General features: G+C 41.5%; 1 protein-coding gene across 3 annotated transcripts; it reads left to right on the top strand.

Annotated features, from left to right (window-relative positions):
• On the top strand, positions 1 to 21,461 carry LOC145361004 (A-kinase anchor protein 8-like). Of its 3 annotated transcripts, none has more exons than XM_080216525.1 (13): positions 1 to 69; positions 1,262 to 1,300; positions 2,526 to 2,688; positions 4,846 to 5,317; positions 6,268 to 6,391; positions 7,533 to 7,594; positions 8,447 to 8,510; positions 8,611 to 8,692; positions 9,394 to 9,535; positions 11,907 to 12,009; positions 14,104 to 14,234; positions 16,241 to 16,336; positions 20,142 to 21,461. In XM_080216525.1, exons 1-13 carry the CDS (start codon positions 51 to 53, stop codon positions 20,556 to 20,558), a joined length of 1,914 nt encoding a protein of 637 aa, XP_080072651.1. In that variant the 5' UTR covers positions 1 to 50; the 3' UTR covers positions 20,559 to 21,461. The 3 variants fall into 3 exon arrangements, with proteins under 3 accessions (XP_080072651.1, XP_080072652.1, XP_080072653.1); XM_080216526.1 differs by having other exon boundaries at positions 6,271 to 6,391; XM_080216527.1 differs by lacking the exon at positions 1,262 to 1,300 and having other exon boundaries at positions 4 to 69.
• Positions 21,462 to 22,678: the final 1,217 nt, after the last annotated feature.

Raw genomic sequence — 22,678 nt, forward strand, 5'->3', positions numbered from 1 at the left:
ACATCCGGGAGTGGGCAGAGGCGAGTGGAAGACTTCTTACTGAAGCAAAAATGGAGGGCCGTTTTTCAGGTCAGTCCAGCAAGTTCCGATAGGCGCTTCAGAAGGTTTGATCTCCTTCATTATTTTCTTCCTTAAGATCCATTGTATGGATGGTATAGTGAGGGGAGGGGCTGAAGAAGCGGTTTCGGTTAAACCGTCCCCGTCATTGTGTGTTTTTTTTAAAAACAAATTGAGGATTTTTTTTGGATTCGGGGCGACGGACGGCAGGAAAAAAGGAGCAACGCAACCTGCTGGTATCGGGGGCCCCGCCCACTCCGCATCCTCCTCCACCTTGCGGAGCCGATTGGCTGTCGGAGGTGCCGGTGGGGGACGCCGCTGCCGTCCGATTGGTCGGCGCCGCTGTCACTCAGCCGAAAGGGGGGGTTGGTGTGGAGGGTTGGGTTGTAGCGTGCAAGCCGGCTCACCCCTCCCCCTCCCCCCCTCCCTCCCGCGGCTCCCCTTCCCCCCTCCAACATGTCTCCCCCTCTCCATTAGCACCTATAAATGTGGGATCGCGAATTTGTTGAAGGAGAAATTGAACTTCACCCCCATCCAAACTCGCCCTCAGTGTCCAACGGTTTTTCTCCAGAATCCCAACCGTTTTTGGGTCCCCCCCCCCTCAATAAACAACAATTCCAACAATTGGAAACAATCTGCCCCCATCCCCAATTCCCCCCCGACTCCCCCCTCCCCACATCACCCCCGACTCCCCCCTCCCCACATCACCCCCGACTCCCCCCTCCCCCCCCACTTCGTAAGTGTATCCAAATAGGGATTGGAATGTGGTGACTAGGGGATTTTCACAGTAACTTCATTGCAGTGTTAATGTAAGCCAACTTGTGACATTAATCAATAAACTTAAACTAAAACACAGCCCCCTCTCCTCACATCACCCCAACCCCTTTCCTCTCCCCCTTTCCAACATCACCCCAAACCATGCTGCTCCGCACCGCAGCAGCCCCCACTCCCATTTCAGCACTCCCTTAGTGTGATATTAGAATCTCAGCCTCGATATGTCCTTCAGTGCCTGGATGGCGCTTGACTGAACCCACAAATCTCCTAAATTGAGAATACTATTTGTGAGCTATCACTTTGTGGCCAAATTTAATTGCTGACTGTGACAATGTTCTGTTTCACAATCTGGCTTGTACTGTTAACCTTTGATTGAAAAGATTTTTTCAAATTAAAATAGGTCATTGTAATAATTGCTTTAATTTTACAGGCTCATTTGGGAATTGGAATGCTGAATCATCTGGTGAAGGTAAAGGTTGTTCTATTAGGGCTATTTGAGGGGTGATTTGGCTACTTTTGCTGTCCAAGCTTTTTGATTTTTAGTCAGAATGGAGTGACTGTAATTCTGACAGCTACATTGGGCGGCATTGTGGCACAGTTGTTTGCACTGTTGCCTAACAGCGCCAGAGACCCGAGTTCAATTCCGGACTCGGGTGACTGTGTGGAGTTTGCACGTTCTCCTGTGTCTGTGTGTGTTTCCACCCACACTCCAAAGTTAAAGTTAAAAGTTTACTAGTCACAAGTAGGCTTACATTAATAATGCAAAGATGTGTAGGTTAGGTGGATTGGCCATGCTAGTGTCTCAAGGTTTGTAGGTTAGATGGATTAACCCATCGTAAGTGTGTGGGATTACAGGAATAGGGTGCGGTAGAAGGATAAGATACTCTGTCAGAGAGTCTGTGTAGTCTATGGGCCAAATGGCCTCTTTCTGTGCTTGTATGAATTCTATGACAATAAGAAGTCTCACGACACCAGGTTATAGTCCAACCAGCTTATCTGATAGTAATCTCACAAGCTTTCGGAAATGGTGTTCCTTTGTCAGGTGTGGAAGGTTTTGGTTAAACCGTCCCCGTCGAATTCTATGACTGCAGGGGTATAGGAAAAGAAGTCAGAATCTCAGATTAAGCAGATCCTAGTTGCTGGTTTATGATTGGAAGGCATCAAGAGGAGAACATGTAGCTCTTTGCTGGATTGTGAATATTCCTGAAGTGTTGTTGCCGTCAATACAGTGCCAGTTTTGTTTCCAGAAAGAAGCACTGGATTTACACTAAGTTAACTTTGGCTTTAATACTGCAAATTATTCAATGGCTTATCTAAATTATTTGAGGGTTATGCTTTAAAAAAGTTTAATTAGTGATCTGTTTGGAATTATGAGAGAAAACTTTGATTCATAGACCGCATGCAACATAATGTTCTTTTCACTGCCTTTACCAAGATTATTTGTACGCTCTTCATGTCAGTGATCTTGGGTGTTTAGCTATCATTCACTTGGTTTTAGATTTTTTTTTTGAATTAGTGTATCAGCAGTTGGTAATTCATTATTCCAACTTGATCTGTTTCTTTTTAGTGTGCAATCATTCCTAATGCCAACATAAAAACTCGTACATGGTTGATTTGTAAAGAACATTGACAATGTTAATACTTGATGTGGAGATGCCAATATTAATACAATTCACGTTTACTTGCCTCCTCAGGTTATGATGACTATAGTTATGGACAAGGCTCTGGATCAAATTACGGCTACGGTGGCAAACCCTGGGACGTGCAGAAAGGCAACCAGACTTCTGAATCCATCGTAGCTAAAATTAACCAACGGTTAGATCTCCTTTCTCGCAACGATGATGATGATCAGGAAAGGTACCTATCAGGATTTCAAAAGCAGCTGAACCACTGTGCTGTGTGCCAGTCAAGAGATTAAGTTGGAGCTCTGTGCTCTTTGGATACTTTGAGCTATTGAAATTAGACTCTGATTAGTATTAAACATTGCTCACTCACTGAATCAGTGTGCTTTGTCAATTGGCTAACTGTTGTGGACATAATGTTTTGCCTATCTTCAGCGTGTCCTACTGACTGTCAACTTAGTTCAGAACTTGTCACGCTGTGGAGTACTGGTGATGGAGATAAAAATGGCCTTGTTTCTGTCTTGGCCTAACTTGTTCATGTTGATAGCTTTGATTGGGAGGGCCCTAATTTGTGAGTTTAAATTGCTTCTAGAGAAGTATTTTCTAGATTGTAGTAGAGTACGGAGGTGTTTTCGTTATTACAAAGGTGAGGAGCATTACCATAAATGTTCAAGAGGTTTAATGTGCTACTTCGTGAATGATTTTGGGTTTATCAGAAGATAATATTGCTCTTTCATTTTTGGGGATACAGCAGAATAACAAGAGAGTGATGGTTTACTCGTAGGCCCGATGGCTTTGTTGATAAGTACTCCATGTAATATGAGCTGAGCCATGCTGAGTAGGAAAATGAATTGCTTCCCAAAGTTGGAGCCCCTAGCAGTCCCTCTTTGATTCACCACTGACTCCCTGATCTTTGGAAGATTCATGTAATGTAGCCTGATGCACATTTCTGATACTCAAAATATCGAAGTAATGATATAGAAATACATATAAATGCCAGTGAGAATCCAGGTTGATGTGATGACTTGATTGAAGAATTTGTTGAAGCTATGAGCAAGTTGACTTGTTAATTACCATGGGTGGAGTAATGGAGGTTACTGATGACAGTGGAACTTTGCTGTCAGAAATGTAGAGGTTTGGAAAGATACTGCAACAAGCAGGTTGCACTTGCGGTGGAACTGCTTTGTCTTTATGCATGTTCGTTGCTTGTTGAATCAAAAGTGTTGAGTTGTGAGGACATATTTCATCTCTGGCTTTAGTTGTTGGATCTTGCCAACCAGTGTTTGGGAATGACAAATTGGTAAGTATGGATTTGTCAGTAGATGCCTTGTGATCTCAACAGATGCCCACATTTTAGACAGTTAACTGGAATCATTTAGTTCCTGACTGCATGGTATATATTTTGGCTGTGTTTGATGCTTAAAGCTGCTGTACTGACTATTTGGTCAGTTTGAATTTGAAGTTCTTGGTATTGTACTTAGTATAAAGCATCCCATCAAGTTTGTTGTTGGAAAGCATTTAGGGTGGAAAGTTATCCCTTTTCTAAACCCATGAATTTTCTACATTTGCTATGGCAAATGTTTGTCACTAGATTGGTGGGTTTGGTTTTCTTAACCACCCCCGCGCCCCAGAATTTAAAACACTTGGATTACTTTTGTGTATTGTTTACATAGTTGAATTGGATCTGTGAGAGGTTTGATGATTTAAACAATTGAGTTGAATTGCGATCTACTCAGAATTAGTCCAGAATACGCTCTGAATCCATTGTGCCAAAATATGCATCTTATTTTAAAAAATAAGCTGCCAGTGCCGAATTTCTTACTGAAATACCTTGCTGGCTATGGGTTAGCGGGCGATATTGAGAGGAACATAAATTTGAAAGTTACAAAACACTCAATGTTATCTATCCCTGCTCATGCGTGATTGCTACTCGACAAGTGGAATTTGCTAATTGTGGTTGTATAATACTCTTGGCTTGCAAGAAGCATAGCACTATGGACTAATGTGGGGAGAAAATGCAATCTGTTTTCCATCCAAGTATTGACCATGTTAGTTTCCACATTGCTCAGGAACTGTGAATAATCTACAGGCTCAGTGCATTTGTATATTGGTTACAGATTATTAACAGTTGCTAGCTTTGGGAAGTCTAGGTTGTTGAATCAAGAACGAGGTTCTTAAATTGGTAACTGATCAGTTATTAATACTGACAAATTCATTACCAGAGTCTACTGATTTACAAAACACTATTAAAAATGTTAGTTGCTTAAAACCTACCTAGTTTGATTGAAACTCTGCTGTTTAAATTTCAGTCTGTTCTGACTGTTCAGCAGACTGTTTCTTGGTATTTTCCAGCTATTGACCAGATTCCTTGCTTGCTGTGCGACTCTTTCAGGTTTGCACCTTTCGAGTCCTACGACTCCAGGTCTTCACTGGATGACCGTGATCTGTTCAGATCCGGCTTTGATTACAGTGAATCAGGACCTAATCGTAATGATTCCTACGGAGGTCGCTTTGACCGCTTCGACAGTTCCGCCAGATTCCGCAGGGATCAGTTCCGCAACAGAGCACGTGACGGCTCCGGCAGGCAGTGGGGTCAGAACTGGTCTAGAGACAGGCCTCCAATTAACAGACCTTTCCGGAACGACCCCTTCTCATCATCTTCGAGTTCTGAGCGACTGTCTGCACAGTGGAATGAGCTGTCGATGGGATATGGAGGCAGGGGCTATGCTCCCCCCTCCAGGAACCTCCCTTCGCTCTTCTCCCAGGCCTTAACCTCTGGCTTTGGGATGTTCGGTGTGCAGGGAGTAGGAAAACAGTTTGGAGTTGGCAGACAGCGAAGGAGAGAGCGGAATCGATTCAAAATTGTAAGTAGAAAACTTTTCCCATTTTATAAGCCCATAGACTTAAGTATTCAGCTGTGTGAATTTCAGTAACCAGCTCAACAGACCCATATTCCAAGAGTCTTGTACAGTCACAAATCTCTCCCTTTCTTGACTTTGAATGTTGACAAAAAGAAGTCAAGTGTAAAGATAAAATTAAAAGCAATAGGAACATAAGATTAAATACAATAGGAATGGTCAAATATATGGAATGGATCAGAACATGCAAAAAGAGCTCCTGTGGATTGCTGTAGGTATAAAATGCACTTTAGGGAGAAACTTAAAATGTACTTGGGCTTTTCGTCAGATGAATGCTTAACAGACATGGATAAAGAATGCAAAAAGTGGTTGGAAGTACCAATGTGGAGTAACATCTTCACAAATGTGTCTCTGGCTCAAATACTTAGCATGCTAGTATTGGTACTTTGAGACTGCTAGTTTTGTATTGCATTTGTTCCACTGGAAATATATCAGTGTGTGTGTTTGGAGTTTGGGAGGTTTAACATTCATTGTTATGATTCCTGTGGCTGCACTAATAATTCCTAGTAGGCTTTGTACATTTCAGTGAATTATTTTGCAAGTGTAATGGTGTATGAGTTTGTGTGTGTGTGTGTGTATTCAGTTCTTACAAACCACTGGACACCAAAGATATGTTCTAGTTTTGAAGACAAGTTCCAATTTGATTAAATGTGCTTAAAACAATGAAACTGAAACAATAGTCTGTACTGAAGTGGCAGAATGAGATTTCGTTCATGGATTTTAACACTTGCTGGAACTGGATCTGAATCGAGGAAAGATTTTGATTTCAAAAAAAATGATTTGAGCAAAGTTATAAAGATCTACTACCCACCAGAGCCTGAGAAACACAATCTCTTGGTTAACAATATCCTGGCAAAGTTCAGCTGTTGGCCAACACTGTGGTATCTTTTTGACAGAAGAGAGGTAGAGGCAGAGAGATGGGATTTGGAAGGAAGAGACAGTTTTCAACTGCAAGCAACGATGAACCAGATTGCAAAGTAGGAAGAATGGACCAGTCAGATTTTTCAGATAGTGAAGCAGGTAATCATTTTCAAAATGCATCTTCCTCCTTATCTCATCTGTCATTTTTCACTTGTGAGCCTAGACTATGAATTTAGATCACCTGCTCAACTGTGGGGGCCTTGCCAGTTCTCATTCACAGTGCACTTTTCAGATGTAGTTATCAGGCAGTGAATAGGAATAGTATCTCTTGGCATAAGGTGCTGTATCCCAACTGGTTGAGATCAGCTGGTTAAGCACAGATCATGGCTGTAACCCTCCTGTTTCTCATCAGCATTCTAACTCTTGGTAACATCAGTATCCACATCTATCTGTCTGACAACCACCTCTGCATCAATGTAATTTAGAATGTACAGCACAGAAACAAGCAATTTGGCCCAACTAATCCATGCTGGCTTTGTTTTCCACCCATTCCAACTACCTCTCAGTACAACCTCTGAGATAACCTCTAAAAAATTATCTTTCTACCTGCCTGAGTAACCTTGAGTTACGCAGTTCAGATTTTGTTTGATAAGGCTCCTGTGCAGCATTTTGGGACTTGTTATTACATTATAGGTCCTATATATCATTACCTGTTGAATCAATGAATGTATTTACTCACTAGAGTCCTAGGATCCCAGTGCTAAACACTAAGGGGCAATTTAGCATGGCCAATCAACTTAACCCACACATCTTTGGACTGTGGGAAACAGGCGCACCCGGAAGAAACCCACGTAGACATAGGGAGAATGTGCAAACACCACACAGACAGTCACTCCGGGTCAGAATTGAACCCAGGCCCTTCGAGCTGTGAGGCAGCAGTGCTAACCACTGTGCAATAAACATAACTTGTTTTAAAAAGCCTCTTCTGCTGAAGCCTCTGTCACTTGCTGATCAGCTGTGGTTAGATAAGCATTTGTGGTTAGTAATTCATTACATGATAGTGGAACATTGAGCAAAGTTCATGTGGGAGTGTGCTTTTCCTTGTCTGAGAGGTTAGGTGGGCTTCAAACTGTATCAGCATTTATATTGGAAAGGTGGCCCTGATGTATATGTGTATTCAAAGTATACAAAGGCACTGAATTTTTTTTCCTAATTGATGAGAAGTTTGCAAACCATGTCTTTGAGGCAATTTTGGCCTGTGTTGTGTTAGTTTGCTGATGACTTTTCTGTTCGTTTTTAGAAGAAAAGGAGCCAGGTGATGGAGATGATGTCGATGATGCTGTAGGAGGTGATGCCAGTACTGTGAGTATTTGTAGAAATCTTAAAAATTCCATTGTTATAAAATTTAAGACATGGTTTCAGCACACCTAAAGCAAAAGGTCCCCATAATCTAAAAGTTTGGTTAGGGTCAGTCAAATCTGGAGCCACCTCAGGCCAGTTTGAAACCTATTGCTGTGTGCAGTAGTTTGCCTTATCGCATGTTGCTCTTAATTCATGTCCCTTGAGTCCATTGTATAGAGAAAGGGCTGACCTGGGTCCCTTTCTTTGAAATTAAATTGATGTTTTTTTGAAATAAGTTGTCATTTCATTTATTTTCTTTTACAAAAATGGGTGGAATGCCTTCCTTTCAATTGTAACCTGCTCACAGGTTCTTCTCCTTGGCATTTGAAAGCACTACTGATGGATGTCCTCTCTTCCTTCTCGTCCCTCACCCCATGATTAATTTGTTTTTGGGTCCTTCTGCGAGCTGAGGGACATCTGGTTCTGAGAAGTACTTTTCTCTCATCCTGGCTTGTGCTATGGCGCAGGTTCAACAAATGTATTTCCAAAATAACCTTACTCCTTGTAAGGTCAGTTTAGCTCAGTTGGCTGGACGGCTGGTTAATGATGCAGCACGACGCCAACAATGCAGGTTCAATTCCCGTACTGGTTGTGGTTATTCGTGAAGGCCCAAGGTCCACCTTCTCAACCTTGCCCCTTGCCTCAGCTGTGGTGATCCTCCAGTTAAATCAGCACCAATCTGTGCCAGCGGCCTATGCCCATCTGGTGACTTTACTTACTCCTACTTCATGTCTAAGCCAGTATATTTGTTTAAAAACAAATCTGATGGGGCTGTTGGTTGGTGTATCATTGAAACTGTTTTCTTATATTTAGAACATTGAGGATAAAGATTCAACCGACAGCCCTGAAAAGGAGAAAAAAGAGACTGAAGCAGATGGTAAAATATTTCCTCCAAGCAGAGGACCAGTCTTGTGTAAATTTTGTTTGTGTATTTCTGATATATGATAAGCTGCAATGTCTTCTCTTGTTTCTGTTAGCTGGTGATGTGCAAGAGGACGCGAATGACCTGAAAATGAAAATGAAACCAAGGAAGAGACAACGGGATCGTATTACAGAAAGGTGAAAGAGTGTTGCCAATACAAGACCTGTCTGTAGTTGCATTTATTCTATAATTAAAGAGAGAAGATTTTCATGTACGCTGCTGGAGAGTACGGCATGGTGGCCCAGTGATTAGCACTGCTGTCTCACAGCGCCAAGGACCTGGGTTTGATTCCCGGCTTGGGTCACCGTCTGTGCTGAGTTTGCACATTCTCCCCGTTTCTGCGTGGGTTTCCTCTGAATGCTCCGGTTTCCTTCCACAGTCTGAAAGACGTGCTGGTTAGATGCATTGGCCATGCTAAATTCTCCCTCAGTGTACCCAAATGGAGTGTGGCAACTAGGGGACTTTCACAGTCATATCCAGCCATGCCAAGTGATGTCGCTGTGTGATGTTCAGCAGGGAGGGGTTGGACAGGGAATGATGAGCTTATTTTTGCAACCTAGCTGCCACCCTAACTGAATAAGCACAAATTGAGGCTACAATTGGGATCCTTCTGGACTCTATTTCTGATTCAGTGGGTCTTTGAGGATGAAGCTAATCTTGTGACAGGGTGCTTTAAAAAAAAACACAGCTATATGCCTACTATAACAAACAGACCTACTGCCAATGATGTCTAGTAGTGCGGCTGCATTGGTCAGTTTCAGTGTTGTAATTGAATAATGTAACAACCTTGTTGGTGTAAGTTATATTTTTCACAACTAAGCTCATGTTGTTATTGCAGAATAATGTATGCTTGCTCAGTTTGCAAGTTTCGTACCTTTGACGACGATGAGATTTTCCCCCACTTGGAGAGTAAATTCCATAAGGAGAACTTCAAATTCATCGGAACCAAACTTCCCAAAGAAACAGCTGAGTTTCTGCATGTATGTTAACTTTGTATTTAAATGTAGTTTTCTTAAAGTTCAGTGCTGTGTTCGTACTTAGCACAAGGAAAATGGAGATTGCGTGTTTCCCATATCCCAACTCATGCTGGGGAATGGCCACATGAAATGATTGTGAGACCCTGGACAAACCTCATCTTTTTATTAGAAGCTTATCAGCCTTCTGAACCCAATTTCAGATTGTAATCTTGCCATTAGTTTTTTGGGGTGATTTTTACATGGTAACTTGGAAAACAAGAAGCATCTAATTGTCAGTAAAATTATTTGGGACACCTGAGTCCTGGAAGGAGCAACATAGATGCAGATTCTTCCTCTTCCTATTAGACAATAGGTATGGTCAGGAAATTATGATGACACTTGAAAAAGCAGATGAAAAATTGCAAGTAATCAAAATTATGGAAAAGGTTTGAGGGTAAATCTCTCATTTTTCTTGGTGAGGATTTTGTTTTTACCATTTATGCTTTGTCTAGACCTATCTCCCATTTCTTCACTTGTCTGTGTGCCGTCTCCTTTACACCATCATCCTTTTGTCTTTCCAGCTCTTGTCTTCACTTTATCCTAGACCTTCCCTTTGTTGTCCTGTCTGTCCATCCATGTCCCCGTCCCCCACAAGCCCCACCCTTTCATGCCTCTACAATTGCTTAAAACCTACTGCATTTCTATTTTCCCAATTCTGATGCAAGGTCATCTTCTCAGAAAGTTAACTCTGTTTTTGCTTCACCACAGGTGCTGAGTATTTCTAACTGTTTCTGCTTTGGCTTCAGTGAGTGTTGGGTTTTTCATTTGCTGCAGCAATGCCTGGTACTGAACCGACTTGACACCTAAAGAGTTTTAGAAGAAGCTTCTGGGTGATGATCGGTGTTAGTGATACCTTAATTCCCACAAAACTGAGGGATGTTCTGATGCTGGCACGGCTGGGAACCAGTGTCTCAGAAACCTGTGAATCTTGCTGCCCTGGGATGTACCAAGTACTGGTACCTTCTGGTACAGAAGGTGAAGTCGCATGGGATCAGAGGTGAACTGGCAAGACGGGTACATAACTGGAAGACAGAAGGTAGCAGTGGAACGGTGTGTTTCTGAATGGAGGGCTGTGACAAGTGGCATTCCTCAAGGATCAGTGCTGGGACCTTTGCTGTTTGTAATATATATATATATAAATTATATGGAGGAAAACGTAACTGGTTTGATGAGTAAGTTTGCGGATGACGCAAGGTTGGTGGAATTGCAGATAGGATGAGGACCGTCGGAGGGAAAAGCAGTGTATAGATCAGTTGGAGACTTGGGCGGAGACATGGCAGTTGGAGTTTAATCTGGATAAATGTGAGGTAATGCATTTTGGAAGGTCTAATACAGATGGAAATGTACAGTAAATGGCAGAATCCTTAAGTATTTTGACAGGCAGAGGGATCTGAGTGTACAGGTACACAGGCCACTGAAAGTGGCAATGCAGGTGGAGAAGGTAGTCAAGGATATGTATATATGGCATGCCTGCCTTCATTGACCGGGGTATTGAGTTTAAAAATTGGCAAGTCATGTTGCAAGTTTATAGAGCCTTGTTAGGCCACATTTGGAATATGGTGTTCAATTCTGGTCGCCACACTATCAGAAAGATGTGGAGACTTTGGAGAGGGTACAGAAAAGATTTATCGGAAGTTGCCTCATAGGGAGGGCATTAGCTATGAGGAGAGGTTGGAGAAATTTGATTTGTTCTCACTGGAACAATGGAGGTTGAGGGGAGACCTGATAGAATTCTACAAGATTATGAGGGGCTTGGACAGAATGGATAGTCAGAAGCTTTTTCCAAGGGTTACTAAGGGGCATAGGTTTAAGGTGCGAGGGGGAAGGTTTAAAGGACACGTATGAGGCAAGTGGGTCCCTGGAACTCACTTCCGGGAGCAGTATTGGAACTAGATACATGAACCGGATGGGAATAGAGGGATATGGTCCCTGGAACGGTACGGGGTTTTAATTCTGATGGGCAGCATAGTCGGTGCAGGCTTGGAGAGCCAAAGGGCCTGTTCCTGTGCTGTAATTTTATTTGTTCTTTGTACTCTCAGCCTGATCTATACCTCTGTTAATCGATCTGCTGTTGACCTGTTGCCTAGCAGTGTCTCGCATTGAGGACTGTTAGCCTCTTGATTCTAGCAGGGCAGACTTCCCTGTTGGCTCCTGGCATTTTTCAATTATTGATGATGGGATTTTCTCTTTTTTTGGTTTCCCTGGAGTGAAAATTGTGGTCTGATGAATACCTGAGTGGAACATTCCAGCCAGAGTGTTTCACTTCACAAGTTATTTTCTGATAGCAGGACAATATTGTGCTTTTTTTTAAGGTTTTTGTTGTCTTTCCTTCCAGGAGTATGTTTTGAACAAGAATAAGAAAACGCTTAAATTTCGTGATTCAATGGAAGATAAAAGTGCAATTAAAAAGAGGATCCAGGAACAAAACCTCTTGCATGGTGAGCATTGCCAAGAGGGGAGTTAGAATTTGAACAATCATAGAATTTCAAACTTCACTGCACAGGGGTAACTTGTTAGCTCATTGTGTCTGTATGGGAATACAGCCCTGTTTCCTTTCTTTAATTTTATCTATCTAATTCCAAAACATCAGAGTTTACTGAACATCAATAACCACTTGAAGTAAAACCTTTCATATCCTAATCAGACATTGAGAGGAAAATTTGCTTTTTTTATCTTGAGTAATATGCTTTGTGGGCAGCACAGTGGTTAGCACTGCTGCCTCTGTGCCAGGTACCCAGGTTCGATTCCTGGCTTGGGTCACTGTCTGTGTGGACTCTGTATATTCTCCCTGTATCTGCATGGGTTTTCTTCCGGGTGCTCTGATTTCCTTCCACAGTCCGAAAAATGTGCTGACCATGCTAAATTCTCCTTCTGTGTGCCCAAACAGGCGCCAGAGTGTGGTGACTAGGGAATTCTCTCAGTAACTTCGTTGCAGTGTTAATGTAAGCCTACTTGTGATACTAATAAATAAAACTAATAAATAATTGTGCTGATTCTGCAGCTGTGCCTTTGCTACTGATACAACAATAAGTGAAAACTTGTGATTTATCCTAACGTTCACTCTGAAGCCGTGCAGAGTCAACAATCAACCAGATCACACTCAGATGAGTGACTTAAGTCACTGTTTATGTGCTGTCGAGACTGCATAGATTTACCCTTAAACCTTTTACATAATTTTGATTACTTGCAATTTTTCATCTGCTTTTTCAAGTGTCATCATAATTTCCTAAACATACCTATTGTCCAATTGGAAAAGAAAGAATCTGCATCTATGTTGCTCCTTCCAGAACTTGTGATGTCTCAAATAGCTTTATTGACAATTGGAACTTTGTCTGGGTGTTTGTGTGTGTGTGTGTGTGTGTGTGTGTGTAAAAATTATCTCATTTGTACACAGCAAGGTTAGTTAAGGGATAACTGTTGGTCAGGCCATAATTTATTCTTTGAATCATGCCATGGGATCCTGAGGGGCCAAGTAATTGTCACCTTTTAATATTTCACCCATAAGGCAACAGCTCTTGACAGTGCAACACTCGCTAGCACCATAAGCTACATGCGATACTCCCAAATGTAACCCAGTCAGTATTTTATATTGTTTGTGCACTCAGTACTTTCCTTGAATCCAAAAGTGCAATCTTTTTATAAATCTATCATTACCTGTGATCAGTGTCTTCATTGCCAGATGCTCAGTAATATCCAATTTCCCTTTCTCCAATAGTGACCATTTTTCAATAAGTACTTCATTATAAAGCGTTTTGAGATACCCAAAGGTCATGAAAGGCATTCTATAAATACAAGTCTAGTTTTATTTTGCCCCCAGTTATGGTCACCAGTTTTTTTTCCTGGCATGGGAATGACTAGTCCATTGTTGCTTTGTTTTATCATACGTCTGCATTTTAAAATGCAAGAAACACCCATAGTGCTTGGCTTGATATGGTGAATTTTGGCATTTTAGTCGATAGGTTGTAGGTGTTGTAGTGAAATGGTATGAGTCTTTTTTCTAATATATTACTTTCTGTAATCTTCATTAGTTAAAAGTATCTTGAATTGATTTATCCTGTCTCATGTACTAATATACAGTGAAAAGTATTGTCTCTTACACGCTCTGCGGACAAAGCATACCGTTCATAGAGAAGAAAAGGAGAGGGTGCAGAATGTATTGTTATGGTTATAGCTAGGGTGTAGAGAAAGATCAACTTAATGCAAGGTAAGTCCACTCAAAAGCCAGCAGGGAAGAAGCTGTTCTTGAGTTGGTTGGTACCTGACCTCAGACTTTTGTATCTTTTCCCCACGGAAGAAGGTGAAAGAGAGAATGTCCAGTGTGTGTGAGGTCCTTGATTATGCTGGCTGCTTTGCCAAGAATTTGCAGTTTCCTATTGTCTTTGATCTGTTGCACGTACATATATTTTACCTTTCCAAATGTTTTGGTGCATAATTTGCCAGATGCCTACCATATGGGTTTGTGAGCTTGCCTCATTGAGATTTTGCATATCAGCAGGTATCTTCCACCAACTATTAATTTCTTTGCATTGCAGGTATTAGTATTGAAAACTTCATGAAGAAGGTGGAAGCTGTTCACTGTACAGCTTGTGAAATATTCATTCCAATGCAGAGCTATGCCATCCAACGACACATGAAGACATTTGACCACAACAGGAATAGAAAAGTAAATCTGTCCACTCTTTCCAGTCCACATGAGACACTGACCTTTTATCTCCACTCTCTCCTCTCTACTACCCACTAGCCAATAAGTATTGTATATTGCAATCTTTTGGCTTTGAGGAAAGCAGAATCTATTCTGAAGATGTATCAGTGCTTCAGAGACAAGATGCTTTTTGACTGAAGAATGGGGCTGTTTATTTTTTCTCTAAATAAAAGCAACTGTTATATGCAAGTGTGGTTATCTTTGCAGCATTCAATCTGACAGCGATAGCCTTGAAGATTTACATTTTAAAAATAGAGTTGCAATTTGAACATGTATTTGCTTGGAATCAAAACTCCCGCCCCTGTATGTAGCTCTAGGGAAGCAGGGAATTCTTCCCTTCTGGGAAGTTCAGGAGGGGGTGGAATTGCCTGTATTTGCCAGAGACTCCAGTCATCAGCTGCTGCAACCCTCATCCATGCCCTTTTGTTGTTTTGAGACTCGACTTTTCAACCAATGTTGCCCTGGCTGACCTCCCAACTTTGCACCCTTTGTAACTCTGAGCTCATCCAAAAACACTGCTGCCTGCATCCTGACTTGTGTTGTCTCACTGACATACATTATCTCATGGTCCAGCAAAGCCGCAATTTTTAAATGATTTGTTTGTTATTTTCAATCCCCGTTGTGATGCTTCTTGCTGACTGTAACCTCCTCTAGCCTGTACTCTGATTCTGACCTGATTTTAATCTTCCATCATTGGTGGTTGTTCCTCTAACTGCCTGACTTCTGAACTCTCCAATTCCCTCCCGATCCTCTTTTAAGGAATTCCTTTTAAAGCCTACCTCTTTGATCGAGCTTTTGACCGCCTTCTAATATTTTCTCATGTGGCTTGGTATCAAATTTTGTTTAATAGTGCTCCTGTGAAGCAACACTTTACTAGGTAAAGACAATGTGTAAATGTAAGTTGCTTATTAAAAGTTCAGTATTTTGAAGACGTTTGAGTGCTAAGGAGTGAGATGTAAGGGTTCACCAAGAGTACGCAGATCCTTCCACCAAATGTGAAGGAGGAAAGGAGACATTATGCATTATCTCACCTTTTTAACATGTAGCCAAACAGCCGGAGGCACTTCACAGGAAAGTGATCAGAAAGTTTTTAACGCTGAAACAGAAGAGATATTCAGACAGGTGACCAAATGCTTGGTCAAAGAGGCAGGTTTTGAAAGACCCGTCTTAAAGGAGGAAAAGAGTGGAGGCCTTTAGTCAAGGCACAACTGCCAACCGAGGGGGTGATAGAAATCTGGAATTCGCTAGAGGCCAAAATTGAAGTAAAGCAGCAATCACTGAGGATTTGGGCATTGTGGTTAGCACTGCTGTCTCTCAGCACCAGGGACCCACATTCGATTCCGGGTGATTGTGTGGAATCTGCACATTCTCCCCATGTCTGCATGGGTTTCCTCTGGGGGCTCCAGTTTCCTCCCACAATCCAAAGATGTGCTGGCTAGGATGATTGGCCATGCTAAATTGCTTCTTTAGTGTCCCAGTATGTACAAGTTAATGAGGTAAATATGTCGAGTTACCGGCTAAGTCTAGGTAAGATTCGGTGTAGACTCGATGGGCTAAAAGGCCCTGTAGGGTTTCTATGATTATAGATATTTGAATTCGGAGCCAGGTGAAGGATAGAACTGGAATGGAGACTTGCATTACATTTGTACATCTCCAAAACCAATAACCACAGTTGCAGCCTGTTCCTACTGTCTGTAAAATAGATATACACACGAGTCCCGTAAATGCCCACCATCTCAGTACAATTAAATATCTAGTGGATAAGGAGAAGGGTGGAGATGGTGAGGGGGCAAGTCCACAATTTGAACACTGGTGAGGGTTTCCAGGGCACTGCTGGATTGGAAGCTAATGTTTGAGCCCAGATGTGATTTGTAAATGGAATTTCAAGGGCAGGGTTGGGACGGGAGTAGGATTAAAAATGTGCATACCTGGTTTATTGAAAAGTATTGGTTTGCTCTTGTTTTCAGATGATGCTTGAGCAGTCGAAGAAGACAAGCCTTCAAGTAGCTAAGAGTATACTCAATAATCGGAATATTGTGAGCATGTTGGAAAAATACCTCAAGGTAATCTTCAAATGCATGCTATACATCTGGCCAGATAATTGAAGGATTTTGAGTTGCTAATCCTGTTAAAAGGATATGTATTTCTTTTTCTAAAGATTCTAAAAAATCTTTTTTTTTAAAAGAACCATAAAGCACAAGAATAGGTCCTTCAGCCCACCAAGCCTGTACCAATACACAGTTTCTATTCCTTTGTTCATCTCCCGTTCATATGTCTACCAAGACAGGCCTTGAACATTGCTAATGTGCCTGCTACTATTGGCAGTGAGTTTCAGGCATCCTCCATCCTCTGTGAAAAACTTTGTCCCCATGTCTCCCCTAAGCTTCCCACCTCTCACTTTAAACCTGTGTCCTCTTGTAGTCAATCCTTCCACCCTGGGGAAAAAGTATCTGTCTACTCACTCCATCTATCTCTCTCATAATTTTGTAGACCTCTAGCAGGTCGGCCGTCATCCTCTTTCTAATGCAAACAACTCGAGTTTATCCAATCTCTCCTCATACCCAAAAGCCCTCCAGACCAGGCAACATCCTGGTAAACCTTCTTTGCACCCTCTTCAAAACATCTACGTCCTGGCAGTGTGGTGACCAGAATTGCTTGTAATATTCTAGATGCGGCCTAAGTAAAGTCTTGTAGATAAGTCAATCCAAGATGCCCCTAAATTTAGCATCTTCTTCCTTAAATCAGTTTTTGAACACTGTCCGTCTTAACATTTTGACATTGACTTTTTGGTATGTGATAGCGCTTGCTAGACTTCTTCCTAGGAAGTAGAGACAATTTTGGAAGTGATCTTTGTTATTAATTGAAGTTGTTTAGCAGCATGGTTGAGTGACAAAACGTGTGTTAAGTTAATGACCGTCAGTATTTTTATCATCTTGAAGCTAAATTGACCATAAAGGTGCCAGTCAGGGCTGATCTGTAATACAAATTAATTGATCCTTGCTGAATTTGGCTTCCTAGCCCCAAATAATTTAGATTTCTGGAATAAATTTGTTCCCAATCCTGTGAGTTATTCGATAAGCCCAGGAAATACCTGTGTGGACATTATATAACACAGTAAGAAGTCTGACAACACCAGGTTTAACATCATGACATTATATAACGACAGGATTGATCTTGGTTGTGTTGCCACATAGAGCTATTCTTCAGCTCACAAGAGGCCATTTGGCCCATTGTGATTTTAATTGCTGTTTGAAGGAGCTATCAAATTAGCCCCACTCCACAGCTTCTTGTATACTTATCATTTTAAAAATTGTTCTTGAATCTGCCTCCACCACCTTTTTAGGCAGTGCAATCCATATCATAAACCGCTTGTTTTTTTTTTAAAGCTTTATTTGCGAGATATGGGCGTCACTGGCTATGCTAACATTTATTCCCCATCCCTAGTTGCCCTTGAAAAGGTGGTGGTGAGCTGCCTTCTTGAACCGCAGTTCCTGTTCTGTAGGTAGATATACCCACAGTGCTTGACCCAGTGAGCATAAAGAAACAACGATATATTTCCAAGTCAAGATGGTGGGTGACTTGGGGGGGAATTTTCAGGTGATAGTGTTCCCATGTGTGCTGCCCTTTGAGGTGGCAGAGATTATGGGTTTAGAAAGTGCAGGTGAAGGAGCTTTGGTGAGATCCTGCCATCTGGCTTGTAGGTGGCATATTAGGACATCAGAATAGAAACCCCAAAGTATGTTATGAAGCTCAACTCAATCCCAACAGTTTTTCCGTTTTGAGGATAAGGTGTTTCGTTCCCGGTGTGATTCATTTGACACACTAGGGGGCTTTTATCAAAATAAACTTCATTTTAACAATACAGTTTAACAAGTGGATTAGCTTAACTGAAATGACAAGACCAAAAATGATAAGATACAATTCTTAACTGCTAACTTATCTCTATTAGTTCCAATTCAAGCAATATACTCTTATAAACTTATTGTTAGCAACAAACAGGCTAGTACTTAGGATGTCAGTCCTTGAGTCTCCTGAACATCCCAGAGAGAGAGAATCCTATTTATCCTAGCAGATCCCAAACTTCAGAGAGAGAGAGAGATCTTGCTTCTTTCGGGATCTGGCAGTAATTGCCTGCTTTTCCCTGTAAGTTTAGCTTCTCCCCTTAAGCACATGACTGTCAAACAGTCTGATCAAAACCCTACTCTGAAACCCCAGAGGAAAAACTAAATAGACAAAAATGCATCAACTCAGATTAAAACAAACACATCCCTAACTGAAATTAATCATTAGCCTGTATTCTGAGCATGTGAGCAGCCTAGTGATACCCAGGCAAATCGGCACTGTATAAAACAGAACTGAACTTTAAATGTAGCCCTTACGAGAATATATTTCTTAAAGGCACAGTATCATCACAGCATACACTACTGCTACTGTGCATTGGTGCTGGATGAGGTGTCAGTCAAGTGGGCTGCTTTGTCCTGGATGGTGTCGAGATTCTCAAGTGTTGTTAGAGCTGCACCCATCCAGGCAAGCGGTGAGTATTCCATCATACTCCTGACCTGTGCCTTGTAGATATAGGATGGGCTTCGGGGATTCAGGAGGTGAGTTACTTGGTGCAGGATTCTTAGCCTGACGTGTTCTTGTAGCCAATATTTATATGGCTAATCCAGTTCAGTTTCTGGTTAGTGATAACCCCCTGGATGATGATAGTGTTTGTTTTTAAAAAAAAAATGACCTTGCCTTCCTTCTAGTTCTTTACAAGTACCTTAAATCTGTGTCCTCTGGATACTGATCCCACGGGGATGGCACAGTAATTAGCACTGCATGGTTCAATGGAAACAGCAGCTGTCTGCTTGGTTAAAACCCTTCAGAATTCTGAACATGTCTACTAAATCTTCTCTTAACCTTCTCTGCTCTAAAGAGGACAATGTAGTTAGCCTGACAAAATACTGTCACAGCTTTCATGTGAGTAGCCACTCATGTTTCAGGAGAGGGTTGCAGAGCTTTGGGGGAAAATTTGCAAGATAAACATGTCTATATGAAATACAATTTCAAAACTAGAATCTATGTATAAGCATAGGAATTAGGAGCAAATGTAGACCACTTGGCCCCTCGAGCCTGCTATGCCATTCAGTAAGATCTGATCGTAATCTCAACCCCACACTCCCGCCTACCCCCAATAATTTTTCATAATCTCTCTAGCTCTGCCTTAAAGTAGTCAAAGACTCTGCTTCCACTGATTTTTGAAGAAAAAATTCCACACGCTCACGACAAATCGGCACCGTATAAAACAGAGCATAAACATAACTTTAAACATAACTCTTACGAGAATATATTTCTTGAAGGCACAGTATCATCACAGCATACACTACTGCTACTGTTCATTAGTGCTGGATAGGGTGTCAAACAGGTGGGCTGCTTTGTCTTGGATGGTGTTGGAGCTGCACCCAGTCAGGCAAGTGGGGAGTATTCCATCATACTCGAGCATGCACAGTGCTAACAACTGTGCCACCCACAGGAGGTCTGTACACCACTTCCACAAGTGAATTCTTGCTTTATCATTTCTGATCTCAGCCCAAACTACTTCTGGTTTCCTGAACTTAGGTTATCCCTTTCTAATGTATTAATACCATAATTAATTAACAGCCACATCACCACCTTTCTCTGGTTTCCTGTCCTCCCTAAATGTCATGTACCCTTCAAAATTTCAGGTCCCCATCCTTTAACCATGCCTCTGTAATGGCTATCAGATTGTACTTATTAGTTTCTATTTGCAGTATCAGTTCATCAAACTTTGTGACACATCTGATGCTGGAATCTTAATTGTCTGAAGTTTTTCCGAGCTCTGATTTCTTCACATCTTTGCAGGGGGAGAATCCATTCACTGAAGATGCTAAAGACGCTGAAGATGGCGTTGACGATCCTTTGGAGGGTGATGCACTCAATGAGAGTATTACAGGTGAAAATGATGAGGAGAAGAAATGTGAGGGGGTAGAAGCTGAGGCAGAACCAGAGGAAGAAGGTGATGGTGAAATTGCGAATGCAGATGAGACGGTTGTTGACCCGTCTGGACCGGGAGCTGATGCCACAGATGAAGAAGCTGAAGCAGACTCGACAGCGGATCAGGATGGTGAAGAATCTCTTCCGGCAGAGGAAGGTGCTGAAGCAGCTCTCTCAGCTGAAGATGAGGACAAAATCTTGGAAGCTGGTGATGGAGTAAATCCTGATGAAGTTGCTGAGAGTCCCCCAGGTGATGGTGACGATGAGGCAGAAGAATTAGAGTAATTTGCTGTACAGATGAATTTGTCTTTGTCTCTTCTGCATAACCTTCTCCACAAGTACACTGTCTGAATTAAAGCAATGTTATTTTACTAGCCACAAGGTTCTTGTATGATCCTAGAACATCTTGCGTTTGGGACAATTCCATACCATGACTGTCCCAAATCTGGCGTGGCCGTCTGCTTCCTAGCTTTGTCTAACTCGTTTTATGTGAAATGCTGTTCTCTGTGAAAGTGGTTTGTGAGTGCATTTGACCTGTAGACTTTCTTTTTAATCTTCCAGAGTAGCTAACGCTGACTTCTCTGCCAGATTCAGGATATGTACAAACATTGAGAACCATGACTTTACCTGATTAATACTCTTTATTTTGAAAAAGGAAGTTTACAGGTGTAATTGCAAGGACCCCTAGATGAACATCCGGGAACTTAACCATACACTGCATTTAATCAACCGTTCCCTATGTTTTATAGCCAAGTGTGAGTCAAAAACTGTCTGCTTGTGTCTTAATCTTTGGATTGAAGATGCTGAAGGGGACTTCACGAAGTTAGTTGGCTTCAGGAGCAGAAAAAAAATGGTTGCATGCTAATGCTTTAGTGTTTTCAAATTGCCTTTAATGGTGAGCAGAGGTCATGTAATCGAACTTTCTACATTTGCTTGCTCAACAGTTTAAGTGGAACACAATTTATTGGAGACATGACAGAAAATTTGTTTTCAGTTGGTATTTTTGACAAAAAAGTTGAGTACAATTTCCATTTGTGAATTTTGTGTTGGGTTTTCGTGATACTATCTGGGTACTGATGGAATGTGATGCCTTTTTTTGTTTTACTACTGGAGAGAGGAGTAATTGCTTAACTTCTGGAAATAATTGTATACAATAAAAAATACATTAAACCCTTTTGATAAATGTTATTGTTTTGATGGAATCATTTTTTGTTTTTCTTATTTTTCCTCATTTCTGCAGCGCAGTGGCACTGCTGTCTCATAGCACTAGAGACCCGGGTTTAGTTCCCAGCTTGGGTTACTGTCTGTGTGGAGTTTACACATTCTCTCCATGTCTGTGAGGGTTTCCTCTGGGTGCTCCGGTTTTCTCCCACGGTCTGAAAGACGTGCTGGTTAAGTGCATTGACCTGAACTGGCACCGGAGTTTGACGACTAGGGGAATTTCACAATAACTTCATTGCAGTGTGAATGTAAGCCTTACTTGTGACTAATAAATAAACTTTAAAAATTTTAAACTTAACTTTAATAGGCATGATAGCATAATCGTTGTGGTACTGGATGCGTAATCCAGAGGCCTGGGCTAATCTATGGATAGGTGAGTTAAAATTCCACCATGGCAGCTGGATAATTTGAAATAAATCTGGAATTAAAAGCTAATATCAAAATATCCTGATCCTGAACCTACTGGGTTGTCATTTAAAACCCATCTGGTTCACCGCTGTCCTTTAGGGAACGAACGGATCCTTGGTCTGGTATAGATGAGATTTTGGACTCTCAGCAATGCGATTGACTCTTTACTGCCCTCTGAAATTGCCTAACAAGCCACACTCTTGTATCAAAACCTTTTGTAAGAAACCATAATCCACACGGGCCGCAGTAGTCCTCCACCACCACCTTCTCTGGCAAATATAGGTGGCCAGTAAATGCTCACATAACAAAATTAATTTTTAAAAATTAGAATTTTTTTGTTTTCTCCCAATTTGAAGCTCTAGGGTAGGCTTTAAAGATTTTGAAAGAGTAACTCTTCTATTTTAAGAACTGTTCACTTTTGATTTAGTCTCTTTTCAAAGCATGTTAACCATACCCAAAGCAAAAATAACATAAGCAAAGTCATTCAACTTATCTTTGTATAGAAACCTTTTGCTTTTCTTTCTTCTCTTTGCCACAGCTATTAACTAAGTTACATTGAATTTACAGCTTCATCCAGGACAAAGCAGGCTGTTTGATTGGCACCCTGTAAATCATCTTAAACATTCACTCCCTCCACTACTGATTTAGTGGCAGCAATGTCTACCATCTACAAGGTGCACTGCAGTGACTCACCAAGGAAGCCTTGACAGCACTTTCCAAGCCTGTGATCTCTACCACTTGGAAGGAACTAAAACTTCCTCTCCAAGCCATGCATC

Source organism: Carcharhinus amblyrhynchos, chromosome 33 (assembly GCF_965287045.1).
Source record: "Carcharhinus amblyrhynchos chromosome 33, sCarAmb.v2.hapA, whole genome shotgun sequence".
Taxonomy (NCBI): Eukaryota; Metazoa; Chordata; class Chondrichthyes; order Carcharhiniformes; family Carcharhinidae; genus Carcharhinus; species Carcharhinus amblyrhynchos.

Coding starts and splice junctions, on each gene's coding strand:
- LOC145361004 (XM_080216525.1), top strand. Junction 1,301..2,525: donor TGCTGAATCATCTGGTGAAG/GTAAAGGTTGTT, acceptor TTGCCTCCTCAG/GTTATGATGACTATAGTTAT. Junction 8,693..9,393: donor CGGGATCGTATTACAGAAAG/GTGAAAGAGTGT, acceptor TTGTTATTGCAG/AATAATGTATGCTTGCTCAG.